The sequence below is a fragment of the Propithecus coquereli genome, unplaced genomic scaffold (assembly GCF_000956105.1).
Source record: "Propithecus coquereli isolate 6110/MARCELLA unplaced genomic scaffold, Pcoq_1.0 Scaffold62, whole genome shotgun sequence".
Taxonomy (NCBI): Eukaryota; Metazoa; Chordata; class Mammalia; order Primates; family Indriidae; genus Propithecus; species Propithecus coquereli.
The window spans coordinates 1182059-1200730 of NW_012152174.1; the positions used below are offsets into that span (position 1 = coordinate 1182059).

General features: G+C 39.2%; 1 protein-coding gene across 1 annotated transcript in view; it reads right to left on the reverse strand.

Moving 5' to 3' along the window:
• The window catches only part of EPB41L4A (erythrocyte membrane protein band 4.1 like 4A), a 311568-nt gene that overhangs the window by 86492 nt on the left and 206404 nt on the right, over nucleotides 1-18672 (reverse strand). Inside the window, exons 5-9 of the mRNA XM_012659525.1 lie at nucleotides 13596-13693; nucleotides 12305-12425; nucleotides 10277-10364; nucleotides 7963-8051; nucleotides 7182-7245 (exon numbers count right to left, since the gene is read on the reverse strand). Coding sequence (XP_012514979.1) covers nucleotides 7182-7245; nucleotides 7963-8051; nucleotides 10277-10364; nucleotides 12305-12425; nucleotides 13596-13693 — 460 coding nt within the window. The remainder of the gene's footprint in view (nucleotides 1-7181; nucleotides 7246-7962; nucleotides 8052-10276; nucleotides 10365-12304; nucleotides 12426-13595; nucleotides 13694-18672) is intronic.

Sequence of the window (18672 nt, forward strand, 5' to 3'; positions counted from 1 at the left end):
AGTATTTTGGAATTGAGAAGATGAGTAAATATGGTGTTGCTAGGAGCCAAAGGTCTCATGGCCAAAGACAAGACATACAAATGTGAGATGGGGGAAGGCAAGAAGGAATCCTGTGGGTACGGACAGAAATTAGAGGTGTGGTATGAACTTACCATGTGTAAAATACATGCAAATATGTGTATGTTTACATGCACATGTATCTATATATATGTATTTGCATTTCTATGTGTGTGTATTAGGGTCCATGTATGGGCATATGCATGCATACATCCTCTAGCTCTGTCCACCGAAAAGGCCAAGAAACGAAGTCACTGCAGTAGCAATGGCCATATCTAGCACCCAGATCTAGACTACTTTCCATTAAAAGGAACCAGGGCTCCTTGGAGAAATAACTGATACCAGGGTGGGGGCAGCATAGATAGCTACAAGATGCACCTGAAACACACTATACCAAAGTAGAAAAAAGGTACCCAAAAAATGGTGGGGGCAGGTTCAAAGGGGCTCCCACTGACCAAATCTACTTCAAAATAATAGGTACAATCATGTATTATAAACCACTGGAAAAAATAAAAATCAGTAAGTGCTGACAACAGATAAACAAACAAAAGGGAGAGAAGGTAGGCTCTTGCTTACGTGGAATGTCAAGGGCTGACTCATAAACGCGGAGGGAGTGGAGAGCTGCGAAGTCAGCACTTTGCAACCATCTTAGTAAACGACTGGATCGGGCAAGAATCCTCTATGAGTGTTAAATCTACAGGGAAATTTTAAAGAGCTGGGTATTTGCATCCATTTAAAGTATCTCCCCATAGACTGCTTATTAGTCACAAGGGAGAAACAGGCATTATACAGTGGAGAAATCAGGCAACAGTGTGACCGAGTGATCGAATTTAACAAACAGTGGGGCACGGGTGTTCATAGGCCTCCAGACGTGGCACCGAGAAAGACACAACTTCACCTTGGTAGATGTACAGCTGGAATGCCTACCCTCAGCCTAATCACAAGGGAACAGGAGAAAAACATGAAATGAGAAACTTTGTTTTTAGAACAGTGGGGTATAATCATATTCTTAAAAAATGTCAATGTCATAAAAGATAAACACTATGAAAATGTTCCAGATTAAAGGAGGCTACCTGGATTCTATACCATAAAGGAAAAATGCTATAATGGATATTATTACATCGATCAAAAAAAAATGGAATATAAAAAGTATATTAAGTATATATATAAAATGATAAAAACATTTTATCAATAAAAATTTATTAAGTTGATAACCTGCACTGTGGTTACATCAGAGAATATTCTTAGGAAATATGCACTGAAGTATATAAGGTTTATGGCATATGTAACTTACTCTCAGGTTGTTCAGAAAGGAATTGTGGGGTCTGGAGGGGAGAGAAAACACAAATGATAAAGGAAATGGAGTAAAATGTTAACAATAAGTGGATCTGGGTAACAGTAGATAAACATGTTCTACATAATATTTTAATTTTTCCAACTTTAATAAATAAATTTAATAAATTTTCAAATAAAAAGGTTTTTTGGAAATCTATAGTGCCACTTAAAATGTGAAAGGAACCCCTAGCTTACCTAAGCAAGACTTCTTGGGCTTGTTAACGAATGGTGACAACTCCTGGCCATGATCACTTCCTGTGTACTCTCCTCAAAGCAGGCCCGGGAGTTCTGCCAAGTGGGTCTAATTACACCTGGCCAAAGTTGCCAGGAACCTTTTGGTCCTACATCCTGTCACACTGGGTAAGTTAAGCTGAGGTTAGTTTCGTGATACATTATACATAAAAGTAAGCACAGCATCATTTATTCGGTGTTTCATTTATTCCACAAACGTGCTTACATGCCAAGTTCTGGGCTTAGTGCTAAGGATTACACCTTCTCCCTGGTGCCAAAATCAAGAGATTTGGGTATGATCCCAAATTCCTCCTCATGTTTCACAAAAGCATTCCATCTGCTACCAGTCAGAAGCAATTTTACCTCCTAAAGGCCTCCCAAATCTGCCCACTTCTCTCCACCTTTGTGTCAGTCACCTCTCCTCATTTCCCCTTGATCACATGTCCTAGTGTCTGCCTCCCTTCTCACATCTGGGTGGTGGATCCGCCCTGCAGCCAGGGTGCACTTTCTGAAATGCAAACCTCGTCATGGAGGGTGAAGCCCGGAGTTGGATGTAAACCCCGTTTCCCCACAACTCCATCAGCAAGTGTCAAGACCCAACACACGCGCACAGGTAAGAGAGGCTTTTCCCTAAGAAGGGTCAGACTGAACTAGTTAGTGCACTGGAGACACCCCACCTCCCTTAGGCCTTTTACACTTATCACTAGGGTGACTGGGCAGATGTGGAAACTCAGCTCTTGCTCCCCTCGTCATATCCACTGGACCAATTTTCATTATGCTTATTTCTGCTTATACCAGTCACCCCCAAATAATGCTCAGCCCATCCCCTCATCTGTCTCTTTCTCCACTACCACCCAACCCAAAACCCCTACCTGTGCCCTCCCATACCAAAAGCCCCTGGCTCTGCAGTCTGCTCTCTTACATTTCCTTCACATTCTTGCACTAGTAGACACCTGGCCCTCCCTGAGGACGCTGCTTCCACTGCTGGCCTCTCAAGCGGTGGCCGTGCCTTTTGTCCCCACTGATCTTGCAGCACTGAGCCTGAAAGCGGGGGAAGATCCTCCCTGCTCCCCACTGCTGCTTTCAAACCATCCTCTTTCCTTCCCTCTAAAACTTTCAGCTTTGAATCTCATCAGGTTACGCCACCTGCAATCTCTCATGGCGGCTGTCATCCTTAGTGATGCCTCTCACATCTTGACGTCACTGCAGTCCCTGCCAGTTATTATATATTCCTATTTATTACCTCTGTGCCGAAACTCCTCGAAAGAGTTGTCTACACTATCTCCAATTCCTCTCCTCCTGTTGCCTCTTCGGTTTTTTCTCAATGGATATACATCAGTTTTATTTGCTTAACTCTCCTATTAATAGACTTCTGAGTTTTATTTTTTCTTTTCAACTTTTATATAAGTGCTGCACAGAACATACATGTTTCTTGTATCTCTCGAGGATATACATACCTAAGAGGGGAACTGCTGGGCTCAAGCTTACTCTCTCAACCCACTGAAACTCATCTTGTCGATGATCTCCTACACTCCTAAATTCAGCTGTCAATTCTCAGTGCTTATACTATTTGACATATTGACATTCTTCGATGCTTCCTTATTATATGACCTTTACTTGGCATCCAGGATAATGTAATTGGTGTGCTTTCTACCTCAGTGGCTGATCCTTCTCAGCCTTCTTTGCTGGTTCTCCCTCTTCTTTTCTCATTTATACTCATCCTCCTAGTGATTTCATGCAGTCTTACGGCTTTGCCATAAGAAGGTGCCAGGAAGCACCAATGAGTCTCAATTTGTATATGCTGCTCAGACCTTGGTACTGAGCACACTCACAGCACACTTATTTAATATCTCCACTCAGACGTGTAAAAGACATCTCAGATTCAACATGTTCACAATAGGACTCCTGATCTTCCTCCCAAGCCTGCTCTATCCATAGCCTTCCCGGCCTTGCCTGATGGCAGCTCCATCCTTCCTGCTTCTCGGGCTAAACACGGTTAAACTACTAGGACTTGTCTCTCTCATATCTCCCCATCCAGGAAACCCTGGATCCAACAGCTTCTCGGAGCTTTGAAGGCTGCTACCCTGATCCACTGAGACAGAGTCACTACCAGCTCTTGCCTGGATTTCAAAATGAGCATAAGTTGTTGAATGAATGAATAAGCAACAGACTTGGTTCTCAAGGCATTCAGTGAAAATCATGCATTTGATGATAAATTTAAAAAAATGTTAACACCCAGTAAAACACATATTCCTAAAACCAAGAGCTAACACATAAGTGATGAAACAGTAGTGGTATTTTCATTAAAATAAAAACCAATCAAGAATGCCTTATATTGCTATATCACTTAATACTCTTCTACAAGTTCCAACCAACACTACAGATATGAAATATAAATAACAGAAATAGGAATAAATTTCCATTCACAAATGATATAATTATGTACCTATAAAAATTTATGAGAATGAAATTAAGAACTCTTGGCTGGAATACAAGAATTTGGCAAAATGGTCAAATCTGAGGTAACTATATGAAATTCCATAGATTTCACTTCTTTTAGCAGAAACCAGTTAGAAGATACAATAGAAGGAAAAGATTTCATCCGTAAAGGCAAGAAAAAAATTAAAACACACAAAAAGAAAACTTATCAAACACCAAGTAGGCACATGTGAATAATTTTTTTTTTTTTTCTGTTCTTGAAATAGGGTCTCACTTTGTGACCCTGGCATGAGGGCAGTGGTGTGACCTCAGCTCACTGAAACCTCAAACTCCTGGGCTCAAGTGGTCCTCCTGCCTCAGCCTCTCCAACACCTGGGACTACAGGAACGTGCCTCCACGCCCAGCTAATTTTTTCTATATTTTGTAGAGACGAGGGCTTGCTATGTTGATGTTGCTCAGGCTGGTCTTAAACTCCTGACTTCAAGAGATCCTCCTACCTTGGCCTCCCAAAGTGCTGGGATTACAGGCATGAGCCACCATACCTGGCCCTCACATGTGAATAAATTTTAAAAATGTGAAACTCTTATATGATATTAAGTAAAAAAGCATGTAAAAACCATACAGGGAATGATCTACATATGTGTATACACATATATATTATACATTCACACTAACAGGGCAAAATCTAGAAGCAATTATACCAAAATATTAATAATCATCACCTCTGAATTTTAGGATAATGAGTAATTTTAATTTTCTTCTTTGCACTAATATTTTCCAGATTTTCTATAGTCAACAATATCTTTATACTAAAAGTTTAGATTTTCTGTGATTTAAACCACAGTACCTATTTTGAAGTATAAATAATTAAAACGTCTCTGAATTTGGCCTAAAAGCACTGAACATAGAGAGTTAAGAATCTGACCAGACCAACAGGCCGGAAAACCAGCAGAATAAGCATTTTGACCATTCTTCATGCTCAATGTGATCGCTGTTCCAGGTGATAGGTTTTAAGGGGCTTTTTAATTCAATCTGTGATTACAGTTAGGCCTCCATAATAAACTTAATTCTACCATTATGTAAATCGCTGCCTCACAGAGAGGCACCCTGGTGGAGAAAGAGAAAAGACTCAACAAGCAGGAATGCTTAGGAAAGGGAATGCTTTGGCTAAATTAATGTGCTATTTAGTAACAGTTTTTAGAAACCCTTTGATCAAGCCTCTGAGTAACGTGCCCTGCTCTGCCTGTTCACCAAAGATCACCTGTTCACCAAAGATCACCGACACCAGGCCTAATGACCTAGGAATGTGCAGTGCCTCAGGCCTCCCCAGACACCCATTTTGTCTCAAAGCCGGGCAGAAGATTGGGTGAGCGGAGGAGTCCCGAGGGGAGTGTGCAGGGAGCCAGGGCACACCATGGAGACAACCATTTGAAAAATACCATGATGGTATCAATTTTGCTGCTGTTGTTTTGCCTAATAATGAAGTCTAAGAAGTTGAAAGTTCCAGTTAGCTGTGAGTTTACCAAATATTTATCTTGAGCCAGTAGTAAACATACATTTTAATACATTGTAATAACATAATAGTAGTTCACCAAAGGACCTCACTCACAGAAATAACAGGTATAAGGGGAGAGAATACTTTGAATAACAGTAATGCTTCCACAAAAGTTTTATTTTTATTACCATATTCTGCTAAAAAACATGAAACATTATTTTCAATATATTTAACAGATTTTGTCCTTCATGCGAACCTAAGGGCAGGACAGGGAGAAAACTACATAACTCTCTAATTAGCTATTCTAGTTTTTGAATGATTTTAATTCAGTCTTATATTAGTGCATCTTTCAAGATTGACATGTCTAATCAGGAGTTGAACACATTGGATTTCCTCCAAACTAGACTGTTAAGAACCACAATGCGGCTTTTGGACCATCATTTCTTTAAAAATCTGGAATTTCCCTTTACGAGTTAAAACTCATTTCAAAATCCAGTTTTATCAGTACATGGCAGCATGCCATATAGTTCAGGGTGGGACAATATTTTTTTCTAAAAGGAGAACCAATAGTAGCACCAGGTTTTCTGTTTGGCAGTACACAGCGTCTCAGCACACACCAGTTGTTCATGGATCATTCAACAGACATTTATTGAATACCTCCTGCGTGTGAGGTGTTCTGCCATGTACCAGGTCCCAGCAGTAGTTGCAGCTAACAGTTCCTGTGCCTCAACATCTGGATGCATAAGCACTGTTTGGTTTTTTTTTTTTTTTGGAACATCTAGAAAATCAATTCAACTCCATTCACTGAGTTTTTGTTCTGCATAAAGTTAGTATCAAAGAGGCAGAAGGATGGATTCTCCTACATATTTTCACTCTTATATCCTATAAATATGGATTACATGTCATATTTTTACTCATTTATCCCATAACATATGGATTACAGTAACAACACTTCAAGGGACCATTATTTTCACAGGGAGATCAAAAGGAAGCTTTCGCATCCTTGCCTTCTTTTGACCAGTTTCCACAAAGCTACCTGTCAAGGCATGACACCACAGCCAGGCTCTGACAAACACTGTGCCCATTACCCAGAAACTCCCAGAGGACACTGCCAAGCTGCAGAGTGAAGGTCAACATTTTTGCATTCTCATCTTGCATTCTCCCTTGAAAGCATTCAGAATTTCCATCTGGTTTGTCTATCATGCTCAGCTGGGGTAAGAGCCAAAGGGTGACTCCTAACAAGTTGTTTAATTTACTTTAGAGCAAAATGAGGACATGTTTTTGCAGCCCCACATGCAGGATACACCCTTCTGATTATATGACTTGTACCTTCAGACAGTACTGAAAACTAATTATAATGATAATCACCTCCTATTCTCTCCTCTGCCCTAGAAAGGTTTTGTTTTCTTTGCTAAACCTAAAATGATATTTGTCCATCACCATCTCATTCATTTCTACTCACTTCCCTTTCGCTTCCTTGAAAAGTTATGCATGTGAGTTAATTAACCTGGTTCCACGTGGCTGCAGCTAAAGAAAATACGAAGTTTTATTTCACAACGTCAGGTTATAAATGAGCACACAAGACTCTTCTCCTCATTTCAGCTAAGTGCTCACAAAAACTTACATCTTTCCCCAGTACTCTGAGCTCAAATTGAGTCTCCTTGAAGTGAACCTTTGTAATCCGAGGCCTGAAAAACAAAGCAGATGGTGGTGTTGTTGCTGTTTTTAAGAATTAATTTTTCAGAAATTCAGAGAAGTATCCAGTGGAAAAAGATTGGTGAATACTGGCTCCTTTATATATTGCTGTGTGACTGCAGAGAGTTCCCTGAATGTCTGTCCTTTGCTCTGAACACCCTCTTAAAGAAAATCCACTAAGTGCACAGACAAGGCTGGTCCGATGGTAGTGGGTTATCAGAACTCATTAACATTACTGTCACTAAAGTTGGCATACGACCCCCCACTGCTAAGTTTGACTGGCTTTAAAAAAACAAAATGCACAGACAAGCTTGGAATCCCCAGGTTGTGCCAGTGCTGCCTTCCCAGACACGGTGCAGGGCCGCAGGCTCCCCAGTCTCCGCAATCCTTCCCATTCAGAGATAGCTCAGAGCAGTCTTGGATTCGCAGCCCACTGACACACCCTGGAATGGATGGGAAGTCCCACTACATACAGCTTCCCTGTACTAGAGAGTCCAGAATCACGGTGTCTAAAATTTACAGAGGATATATATAGTAAGGTGCACCGAGAAAAAACTTTCACCCGATTTCACTCATTTTTTTTTTTAATCAACCACTGGAAATGCGCCTGTTTTCTTTCCCCTAACTTTTTCACTGACACGCAAGTCTCATGAGCCCCATACACACAGCACATAACTTTAATACCAAACCTGCACTCAAGTTATACCTACCAGAAATACTTCCCCACTTGCTTTTTATTCTTGTAGACAACAACACCAACCGGAGTTAATCCTAAGAAATACTCAGACTTGTTTTCTCCCTGCAAAAACAAACACATGCCTATAACTATGAATTTATTCACATAAAAGCTTTTTGTCAAACAATAACTGGCCATACAGACATAATGTGTTGTACTAATATTGGACTTAATTTTTGAAAGACATTAACCTAGAAAGCTAGCTAAGCTGTGATAGTAGCTAACTTGTTGCTCATTTTTTTCAAAGCTTTTTTGAAAACTTTTCTTAGTATTAATCCAAACTTGTAACTTCAGTTCATTAAAAGGAACCTGGCCTACCAATCAGGCCCCTGATGGACTTACTCAGTGTTCCTTACAGAGTGGTATTCAATCTCAGCTGCACATTAACTGGAATCACCCGTGCAGCTCAAAATGCTGATGCCTGGGTGCTACCAAAACCAGTTAAATCAGAATCTCTAGTGCAGGGGCCAAAGTAGCACAAAACACACAAAAGCTACAGGTGATTCTCCTGCGTAGTCAAGGACTGAGAACCACTTCAGGATTCTGTCAAGGGTGCTTTTAAATGGCTTGTCTTGACTTTACACTCTGATGTGGACAATTATGAGGTCTGCTTCACCACCACCACTATCCTCGCCAGAAAATTCAGGCAGTCACCAGCAGACACATACTTGAATTTTCTAAGGTTTCCATCATGTTCCCTCCTTCTTCTACTTTTAACTTTATGACTGCTCAAAATTTAAAAACACAATCTCTTCTGGTAAAGACTAGAGAACCTTTATTTCCAGGCAATGATAAATCCCAATTAAGAAAATGGGATCCTGAAAGGAAAAAGTCACAGAGTGGGTACCAAGGACATGCACAGAATTGTTTGTATTAACGTTACTTCCGCTCTAAGTTAAATAGCAGCCTGCAAAGTTATATTCGTAAACAACATAAGACAACATAATGTTTTAGAAAAATACCAGCTGTTGCCCACTTTCGGTTCTAAAAATTCAATCTTAAGGGAATGTATGAAAGATTCTAATAAATCTAGCTCATTTGCCACAAATTCCTACCAACAAAAAAGTGACTACAAATTAGGATAAACATTACACAAAGTAATAGCATTTTGCAGAAGATTCCCTTTATAAATTTCCTATGGAATTTTATTTTTAAAAAACTGAAAACTTAATAAGACTAATGTGGCTAGAAGGGAAAAAGCTGATTCTACAAAGTTTTAGGGGTATTCTTAAAGGATAGTACTATGAAGCATTTAATAACCAAATGAGATTTAAATCTAATATCAGTGAATATTACTTTCCTAAAACCTTTAACTTTTTTCTATATTGACTGTATACCCAGGGATGCTTCTAACTCTTTAAAAAGAATATGAGACGGTTTCTTGTTTGAGGAAGCCCTGATGAGCAGCAAAAGACATATTAGAAAATGAATGCATGAGTGTTATTTGCATTACAGAAAGTTTTATCAGGGTTCCTTAAAAATTGAGTTCTATGGTCCAGTTGACAAAAATTCAATCTATACACGTACTCTTTAGCAATTAATTTCTTATAAAGAATAAGGCACCCGGGTCAAATAATCAAATGTGACTATTGCTAACTACAACTCTTACAAAATCAAAGGCAGTGGCATTTCAATCTTACTGGTATAGGATAATCAATTGATAGCCTAAGAGAAGTGGCTCAAAAGTTAAGACCTGGATACAGAACACTCAGTGCAGATTCAGCGTGACTGCTCACTGACTATACCCAGCAAGTTGTCATAAGTCACTGAAAAAAAATCTGAAAAAAATGTCTATTAATACAATAATACCTATAGCAGGTGGTAACTTTAATAGTGACAGAACCTTCACATACAACACAGAACCAACAATACTTGCACCTGGACTGTTGCCCGATGTCTACTTTACCTAGCAAGTAATTTCATTTATGGTTTTCAGCCATAAAATCGATTTTTGGAAAATTCTCCTGTTGTCTAATACAATCAATTATAGACCAATTTTAAATTGTTTTGACATTGTTTAGCTAAACCCTTTGGAGCTGTTATCCAGATTGTGTTTTCAAGCCCAGTTAATTGTTCTCTACACGTGAAAATATAATCACAGATTTTTATGCAAAACTCATTAGGGTTTAATCCACACAAGAGCTGCTTCATGTTAGAAAAACATAGATGAAAAAGTATTCTCTGCTCTCTAAACAACAGGACTGCAGCTTTCCTTTCGGAGTCTCAGTGACTTTTTAAGAAAAATGTCATCAGCTTAAAATATTTTGTGTTAATTAAATGTTACTCACATAGACGGGATGGAGGTCAACGCCATACATCTCCAGGGACTTGGCAGTCCGCAAGTAATTCAGCTCAGCTTCAGAAGGAGCCTGACCCCTGTACCCAGCACAAAAACAAAGAGCCTTATTTTACTGTAGCTACTGCACTTGCAGGGAATGTAAACCATCTTCATTGCATTCCCTGGAAAAATAAATAATCCTTTGTACTAATGCAAACACACATCTTAGTAGTTCAAGAAGGCCTTTGTCTTCTCGGTGACAAAATTTTGTACTCTAAGGTGATAACTTATAGTAAGTTAATTTCATTTACCAAATCCATCCTTGCTCATTAGAGCCCATCCCCAGTGTCCCAGCATGTATTAAAAATTCTCAGTTTCAGAAACCCCCAAAGAGGTTACTGAGAATGTAAGCACTCCAATGAAAAAGTGTCCCCTTCACAAAGAGTAAAATGTCCCTGAGCACCAGCAGCTCTCCATCAGAAGCAAAGGGAACTCGGACCGTGGTGGGAGGTGGAGAGAATGGGCCCCCCCACCACCCAACTGGGATCACATCAACATCTCCTAAGCACATGTCCAGTTTGAAAATATATCAGCTGACATATACTAACTGCAAAAATGATTGTCATTTTCCTACTACAGAGTGTAGAAACCTTCTCATTATCTTCCCTGGAGATGAGACACAGAAAACAGCGTTCATTCCTAACGAGGATGAGAATCTGCTAGGAACCTCCACAGATGAGTTAAGGGAGAGACAGAAATTAAGAAATCCTGCTTTGATGCATTCCTTTGTTTCAGCCACAGTGCACTGGAAAAACCCAGCAATATACCATATTTCTGAAATCCATGAAGAATGTTCATCAGATTAAACACAAGAAAGCTACCAAACCTCGATCAAGCTTATTCCTAGAAATGACAGTCAGCTGTCACCACCCTCACATAAAACACATGAGGGCCTTTAGCCAAAGCTCCTTGATAATTTCAAAATATAGTTTTACTTGGAAACTCCTAGTAGAATTAGTATTCTCAGAATGTGCCAAACACACGGTCTTTCATAATGTTATTAATATAACAAGCTCTCCTAGCATCCACTTCAGCAAAACCTTGACATGAAGGACCCTACAATCAGGCTGGAAGAGCATTCTAGCCGAGCACGTGCTAATAATACCAGACGGAGAGCCTCTTTCACCTACTGCAATTCAGCTGTTGACTTCTGCTTCTGCTCACTGAAACAGATCCTTTAGGCAAACATTTTTTGTTGACCAGATTAATTCTACATTTTTTTCCTTAACTATAATAGATCTGAAACCGAGTATATTCAAGAGGGAATGTTACATAAGAGGCAATAAAGCAAAGTTAATCAGCATAAAGGATTTAACCAGAATAACCATAATTGAATTATAACTTAAATGCTGCAAGCCATTAATTGAAAATCCTACTAGGGGAGTGTGTCTACTCTCGGAAGTGCACGAGATGTTAATATAATACCCTCCAAGGCCCCACACTGGTGTCATCGTGATTTCCAGATTTACTGCTATAGCCGGAATAGGACTTGGCTTAGAACTATGAAAAATTTGCATACTGAAGACAGAGCAAACCCAGAATACATTAAAAACGTTTGTGTTTATAAATTACACTTATAGATATAGAAATAAACTTCATAAGATATTGGTGACTGCAAAAAATTGCAAAATACAGTATTAATAGAATGATTCCACTTTCATAAAATCATACATACATACTAAATCTATATAAGATAAATTTTCTCTATGAGAAATTGTGCAGAGAGGCCTGAAAGTCCATTTACCAAATACATGGTGACTTAAAGTACTGAAATTTACTTTCCTTTTTATACTTTTTAAACTGTTGGAGTTTTCTGTGAGCATTTTAGTGTTAAAAGCAATAAAAAAAAACTATCAAAAAGAATACCAGAATGTTCAGGGCACAGGTGAAGAATTTATAATTCTAGAAACTATTTTTATGCCTGCAAGCAACATAAGATGACAACTGACAGATGATCAACGTAAGACATGATTCTTACATCAGAGTTTTATGGATCCTTTCTATGGCTTCTTCAAGTTCTTCCTTCTGATCAGGAACAAACCGGTACTCTGATACATACCCTGCAGTATGCTTATATGGGTCATAATCTCCAAGTTCAGCTAAAAAAGAAAGAAATTGTAATTTCTTTCCATTTTAGAAAACTATTCCTTAAAATACAAGAATAAAATATTCCTATTATACTTAAACATTTTTCTTCAAATGCCATATTAAAAAATTCACATATAACTCAATTTTACCAAAACAACTCTGAAGAGCATATATGGATGGTATGAACAAAATCTTAACTTAAAAACATAAGTTCTACATTTTTGCTTTCCCAAAGACTATAATTATCATTTTCGTTTCAATTATTCTTACCAGTTTATAGAAAATGTTACAAATAGAATTTAGAGTATGAACATTAGGAATGCTGGAGGTGACAAACAACCACGACCCCAATATCTCCTCTCAGACAATGACACCAAGAGATGGAGCATATGATTCAAAATATGCCAGGGAAACGTAATACAATGCTGCACACATATCCCATTACAGTTTACACAAAAGAAGCAAAATGAACCCAGAGAGCTCACTATATTACTCTTATAAAAATGCTCCTTCCTATGTTAATCTACCTTGCAAGCTCCAACCCAGTTCATCTATGTGACATTTTTCCTAGGATATGTCTTCTAGATTATTTCTGGTTTGCAAGTGACACAAACATAAGGACCATGCTGTCTTATTCCACCCATACCTAGCTTGATTCTTAGGTGTTCAACAATTATTAGAGAAAATAGTCTCAGCCTTAGTCTCCAAACGGACAACGCAACCCCAAGCTGCCCCACGTGGGCAATGCCTTGATGCTGAGAGCCCACATGTCCGCCACACTCGGAGCCTGCATCGGCACCTGGCTGCATGGAGTCATCACAACAGCTGCCCAGAAGCACTGTGATTTCCAAGACATTAACAGCTTGGGCGGGCAATCAGTGATCTCAGGTGGGAAGGCAGGATGTCGGACAGAACAGATCGTTAGGCCCTTCACTTAAATGAGAATCAATGCTGTTCCTGCGACTAAAACTCCACACAACCTACTATAAGGGATGTTTAAATGGCTCCCTTTTTGTCTGCTCCAAAGGGAAACTGATCAGAACTTGAATTCTAACAAAATTTAATTTTTTTTAGCAAAATATCAGTTGATAAGGGTTTTTATATATAAACTTGCTTACAAAGAAAAATGCAAATATTTCCTCCAGACATTTCTGAAGCAAGTGTGCTTAAGTGGAACCTACACTGGATGGCGTATGCTCCCAGTTGAGCCGCAGTGTTGACAGGGCAAGGCAGCCGGCCCTGGAGGACATCTTGCTTCACCTGCAAGAAAAACTGGTATCTAAAAGAGAAAAGGGAAAAAAGAGATTAACGATCTCTTACAATACTCAGACCTGAAGTTTCAGACACTGATAATCAAAGCTAACAAGTAACTGCTCACCTTCCATCAAAATAAAGCCACCCTCACTCTTGTGTGAGGGGACTATTTAAACAGGCCTTACAGAGGCAACCCAGGGTGTGGCTACAAAGTACAGGCCCTCGAGTTAGACCGCCTGGCTTGCCTCCCAGCCCTGCTGCTCACACCTCTGCAGCCTCTTCGACAGCCACCTCCTCACCTGCAACATCGGGAGAGCTGACAGCGGACGCCTAACAGGGTTCAGGTGAAGGCTAAACATGAGCTGCCCCCGCAACACGCTCTTTCTGGGAGGAATGAATCGCAAGGACCCAACCTATATTACACATGCTCTACGGCAGAGGTCCCCAACCTATGGTGAGTTGTATAATTATTTCACTATATATTACAATGTAACAATAATAATAAATTGCACAGTAAGTGTAATGTGCTTGAATCATCCCCAAACCATCCCCCCCTCCCCAACCCTGGTCCATGGAAAATTTGTCTTCCATGAAAACGGTTCCCAGTGCCAAAAAGGTTGGGGACCACTGCTCTACAGGGTCTAAAATCACATATACAGGGGAAAAAAAGGTCATTACAGTGCAATGTCATCAATCCTCCTACTTACTAACGCCCTGTCCATTATCTGCAGTTTTGCTCATTCACTGTTGCTAAAAGAAATTCTGTTACAGTAACAGTGCCACCCACTGTTCCACACATTGTAAATAAAGTAACTCATAAGTATTTTACCTACAATAACTTAGGTAAGAATTTTAAAATGAAATCAGTTATTCGTAGTTTCTCCATTCTGCAGATGAGAAAACGGATAGACACAGAGAGATGAAGTAACTTGTCCAGGATCTCACAACTAACTAAGCAGCAGAGCTAGAACTGGAACCCAAGCAATCCAACCCAGGAACTCTCTCAATCAGGACGCTGTGTAACCTTGACTAGCTGGTTTTGTCTGTTTATTTGCTTTTCTCTCTTACTCAGCCTTTCTGCCATTGGACTGAGAGGGGCCAGAGGTTTATGAACCATCAATACCGTCCTCAGAGGCTATCACTTACACACAGTGTGTGCACACTCTCACACTTTTTAGGCTGTCCTTTTGTGATTTTTCTTTCTTTGCAAGGTGACTCTCGATGTCATTGGGAGTGGCAGAGAAAAAGAAAATGAACTATAAAAGTCAGCTGTGATCACTATCTCTTCTCCAAATGCTCACAACCAAAGGCCTTAGTGCGGGAATCAATGTTAGATGCTACCCTGATTATTACTAGAAGATTGATACCAACTTTGATCGCAGCCACAGGCCTGAGAGAAAACCTGCTCAATGTCCCATGTGTCTTCACTGCCCATCTCAGCAAATGGCACCACCGACTTCAGATGCCCAAGTAAAAGAAACCTGGGAACAATGTATAACCAGCACTAGCACCCACTTTCAATCATCGAATACGCTATTCGTCAAATCCATACTTTTCTTTCCATCCCCTGGTCTAGGTCAATATCTCCTAGATTTTTAAAACCCCCTCTCAGATGGTCTGCCACTGTGCATTCTTACCGCTCTTCCAGTCCTCCCCAGACTTAAGCAGGATTCTTAAGAGATAAATAGGATCATGGCACACCTTTGATAAAAAACGCCTCAAAAGACTTCCCTTTGCAGGATATAGTTCAAGCTCCTTAACATAGCTGATAAGATTTCTGCTTACGTCTTCGGCCAAATCTCTCATGGCTCACCCGCTTCCCTAATTTGCACCTGCTTTTCCAACCCTCGTAACTGCCTCCCATTCCCTGAATGCTCACCTGGGATAACAAATCACGTTGTAGTGATTGTCTGTGCTCCTCTTGGAGAGGAGAACAGCAAAGTGAGATATTAGGAGAACTTAAATGCAAAAGCTGATAAACTAATGAGACATTCGCTACAATTACCACTGCTGGCTGGAAACTTCGATTTTACTACACACTCCTTCTCAATTGGTACACTTCAAATTTCTTTTCCTGAAGTCTATTTTTTTTTTTTAAAGCAATGAGTCACAGTCCCTTTTGTTACAACAGGGGGTCCATTCGTCATCTGTGGCAAATGTATTAAAGATATAAATATGAAATTTTTAAAAATTAAAAAAAAGAAATGAGTCACAAATGTATATTTCTCTTCCTCTATTAAGACTTTCATAACATCTGACTAGATAGTCAAACCCCTTGCCAAATACAGAAACAGGCATTTGCTTCAAAGACAAAGGGAAAGAGAAACAGAAGGAGATGAAAAATCAAAGACAGAGCTGAAACACAGAAAGATAAAAAAAATACAAAGAAACAGGAACTGTATCACATTGGTAATTGTATTCCCAGGACATAGGGCTCAGCACATAGTAGCTGCTCAATAAATAGTTACTGATTTGGTAGATAGCTATATAGATGAACAGAGAGAGAGAGAGAAACAAAAAAAAAACCTGAACTTTTCTGCTGTATGAAAAATTCATGAAGAAAAAAAAGGACACCTATTCAAACCTCCCCAGGAAGCTTGCCTTTTGAAGATGCCAGAGATGTGTAAGTCACTGCCTTAAAAAACCCACCAGAAATCAATGAAAGAGAACTATTTTTAATTTCAAATTTGATTTTTATTATAACAAGCATCTTATTAGGTTCATAAAAGACAAATGTATGTTAAAGTAAAATCATATGCTAAACACTTTATAGTCACTCAGGGCCTATTCGAAATTAACTGTATATATTAATAACTTATTTTGTCTATTTTATGGGACTTAAAATTTAATATTTTATTTAAATCACAAAGATTTAGAGTTCCTGGGTCATTCCTCCTGTTTCATTCTGGTTAAAGCTACGACTGAGTGCCTGAGTCCTTGTTTATCTCTGGTTTCAGTTAGGGTGAACCTATATCCCAGTTGCCTACAACAGTACTAGTTTATGCCTATTATACAGGTGTAATTTTAATACTCTCCTCTACATTCTCTAAAGTATCAGGGTTTCAAAAATAAATTACACTGTGACTCTTGTTATATTGTACCACACTGGAGAAAATAGTGCTGATTAATAATGATCTACTTAACAAGGAAACTTCCAGAACACATTGTGGTACAAAGCAGAAGCTTCATAAAGCGATTTCTGGTTACCATCTTATGTAAATTAACATCCTGTTGTACATGCACTGTCTTCCTAGATTGTATTCAGTGTCCCCCCACTATCCACGACACCACCACCACTTCAACACAATAGAGAGGCTTGAAATATTGGCCTCACAGTTTTATATTTATCTGATGTTCACAGAAAAAACTAATTGACACCAAGATGTACAAGTTGTTGAGGACCATTAACAATTTAGCAATTATCAGCGGCAAAAAAATGGACGAAGAAGACTTGCTTAAAGAAGGGTCAGAGAGACCCTGTTCTTCCAGGAACTCAAAACGGAAGGCCCCCATGAGACGACATGGCCAAAAACAGTCACGAATGTTCACACCAGAGCAGCCTGAAGTGCACCTTCGGAGGGCCAGGGAGCCTGCTGAAGAGACTGAAGGGCGTGGGGGCAGGGAGGAGTTTGATTTCCAGGGCTAGAATGTGAGAGAAGAGAGTACTAGCCACACCGAAGGTAATGAAGAGCAGGATTGTTTTCCTCATCCCACAAAGAGCAGGAGCACAGCATTCGCTAGTAACCTGAACGTCTGGATAAAACTTCAATGTGAGGGATAGAGGGAAATATTTAAATAACAATGTAATATTGAATAATGTGGAAAAATGGCAAGTATGACTTAGAAAGAAAAAAATCAGTAGAGAAAGTGTCCAGTAATTCTCAAAAGACAGTAACAAAGAAGATCAGGAACAACACTTCCACCTGTGAAGTGTAAAACTGATGGCTAAAATATGGAAATAAACAGCAATAACATCACTGTACATTTATATCGTCCTTTAAAGCTCACAAATTCCTTCCACATTAAAGGAACCAATAATGGAATGTAACCCTCACCTCAACTCCCAGGTAGATAAGGACGGTTATCTTCCTGAAAGAAGGAGCACATGACCGAAGGTCACTCAGGAAGTAAAGAAACTAAAACAAGTTAATCTCAGAGGAAAGATTATGGGTTACAAAAAGAGGAAGCTTAGGTGAACTTAATGTCAATCCCTAACCAAAATGCTATAAATATTACAAAAACAAACTAAAAAAATCGAACACCTGGTTTTAGAAGCTAAAAAGTATTTGTTATGAATGAGTCCTTTGGAACTAACATTATTTTCTTTTTTAAAAAGAGGTGTAAGACCCTTAGAAGTTCAGGGAAATGCCAATGACATGAGAGATAGCGTTGTCAGCAAGGCAAGAGAAAAATAGTCTCTTCAGGCAGACTGAAACCAGACCTCTCCCTGGACATTACTGAATCTCCTTTTACTCAGCACACTGGAATATGGTGCTCCAGACAGTTACTAAATGGAGAAGAAGTAAGTGAACTCTGTCTTGACATACAAATTCAATAAATGCAGGCTAGAGGGCTGCAGTAGGATGATTCATAGTTAAATGAACACCTACTACACCCAGAAAGTTCTGATTAATTGATTGACTTAAACCCAAAAGACCTATCTCAGATCTTTTCCTAATTTTTCAATCAACAATTTGAAAATATATAATCATCATTATTTCCATTTTAGCTATCTTTAGCATCACTAAACACACTTTTGCAGTATGGTAAGTACATTACATGTATTATCTTAAAAATCCGTCCAGTCATCTTCTTGAAGAAATACTATCATTCCATTATACAGATGAGAAAACAGACTTTAGAAAAGGCTATGCAGTCTTCTCAGGATTACACAACTAGTGAATGACAGAGCAAGGATGCAGTCCTCAGCCTGTCTGACTCCATAGCCTATCTTCTTAACCAATGTGTGTGTTCCACTTTGCAAATCTGTAGAGGATACAGAGC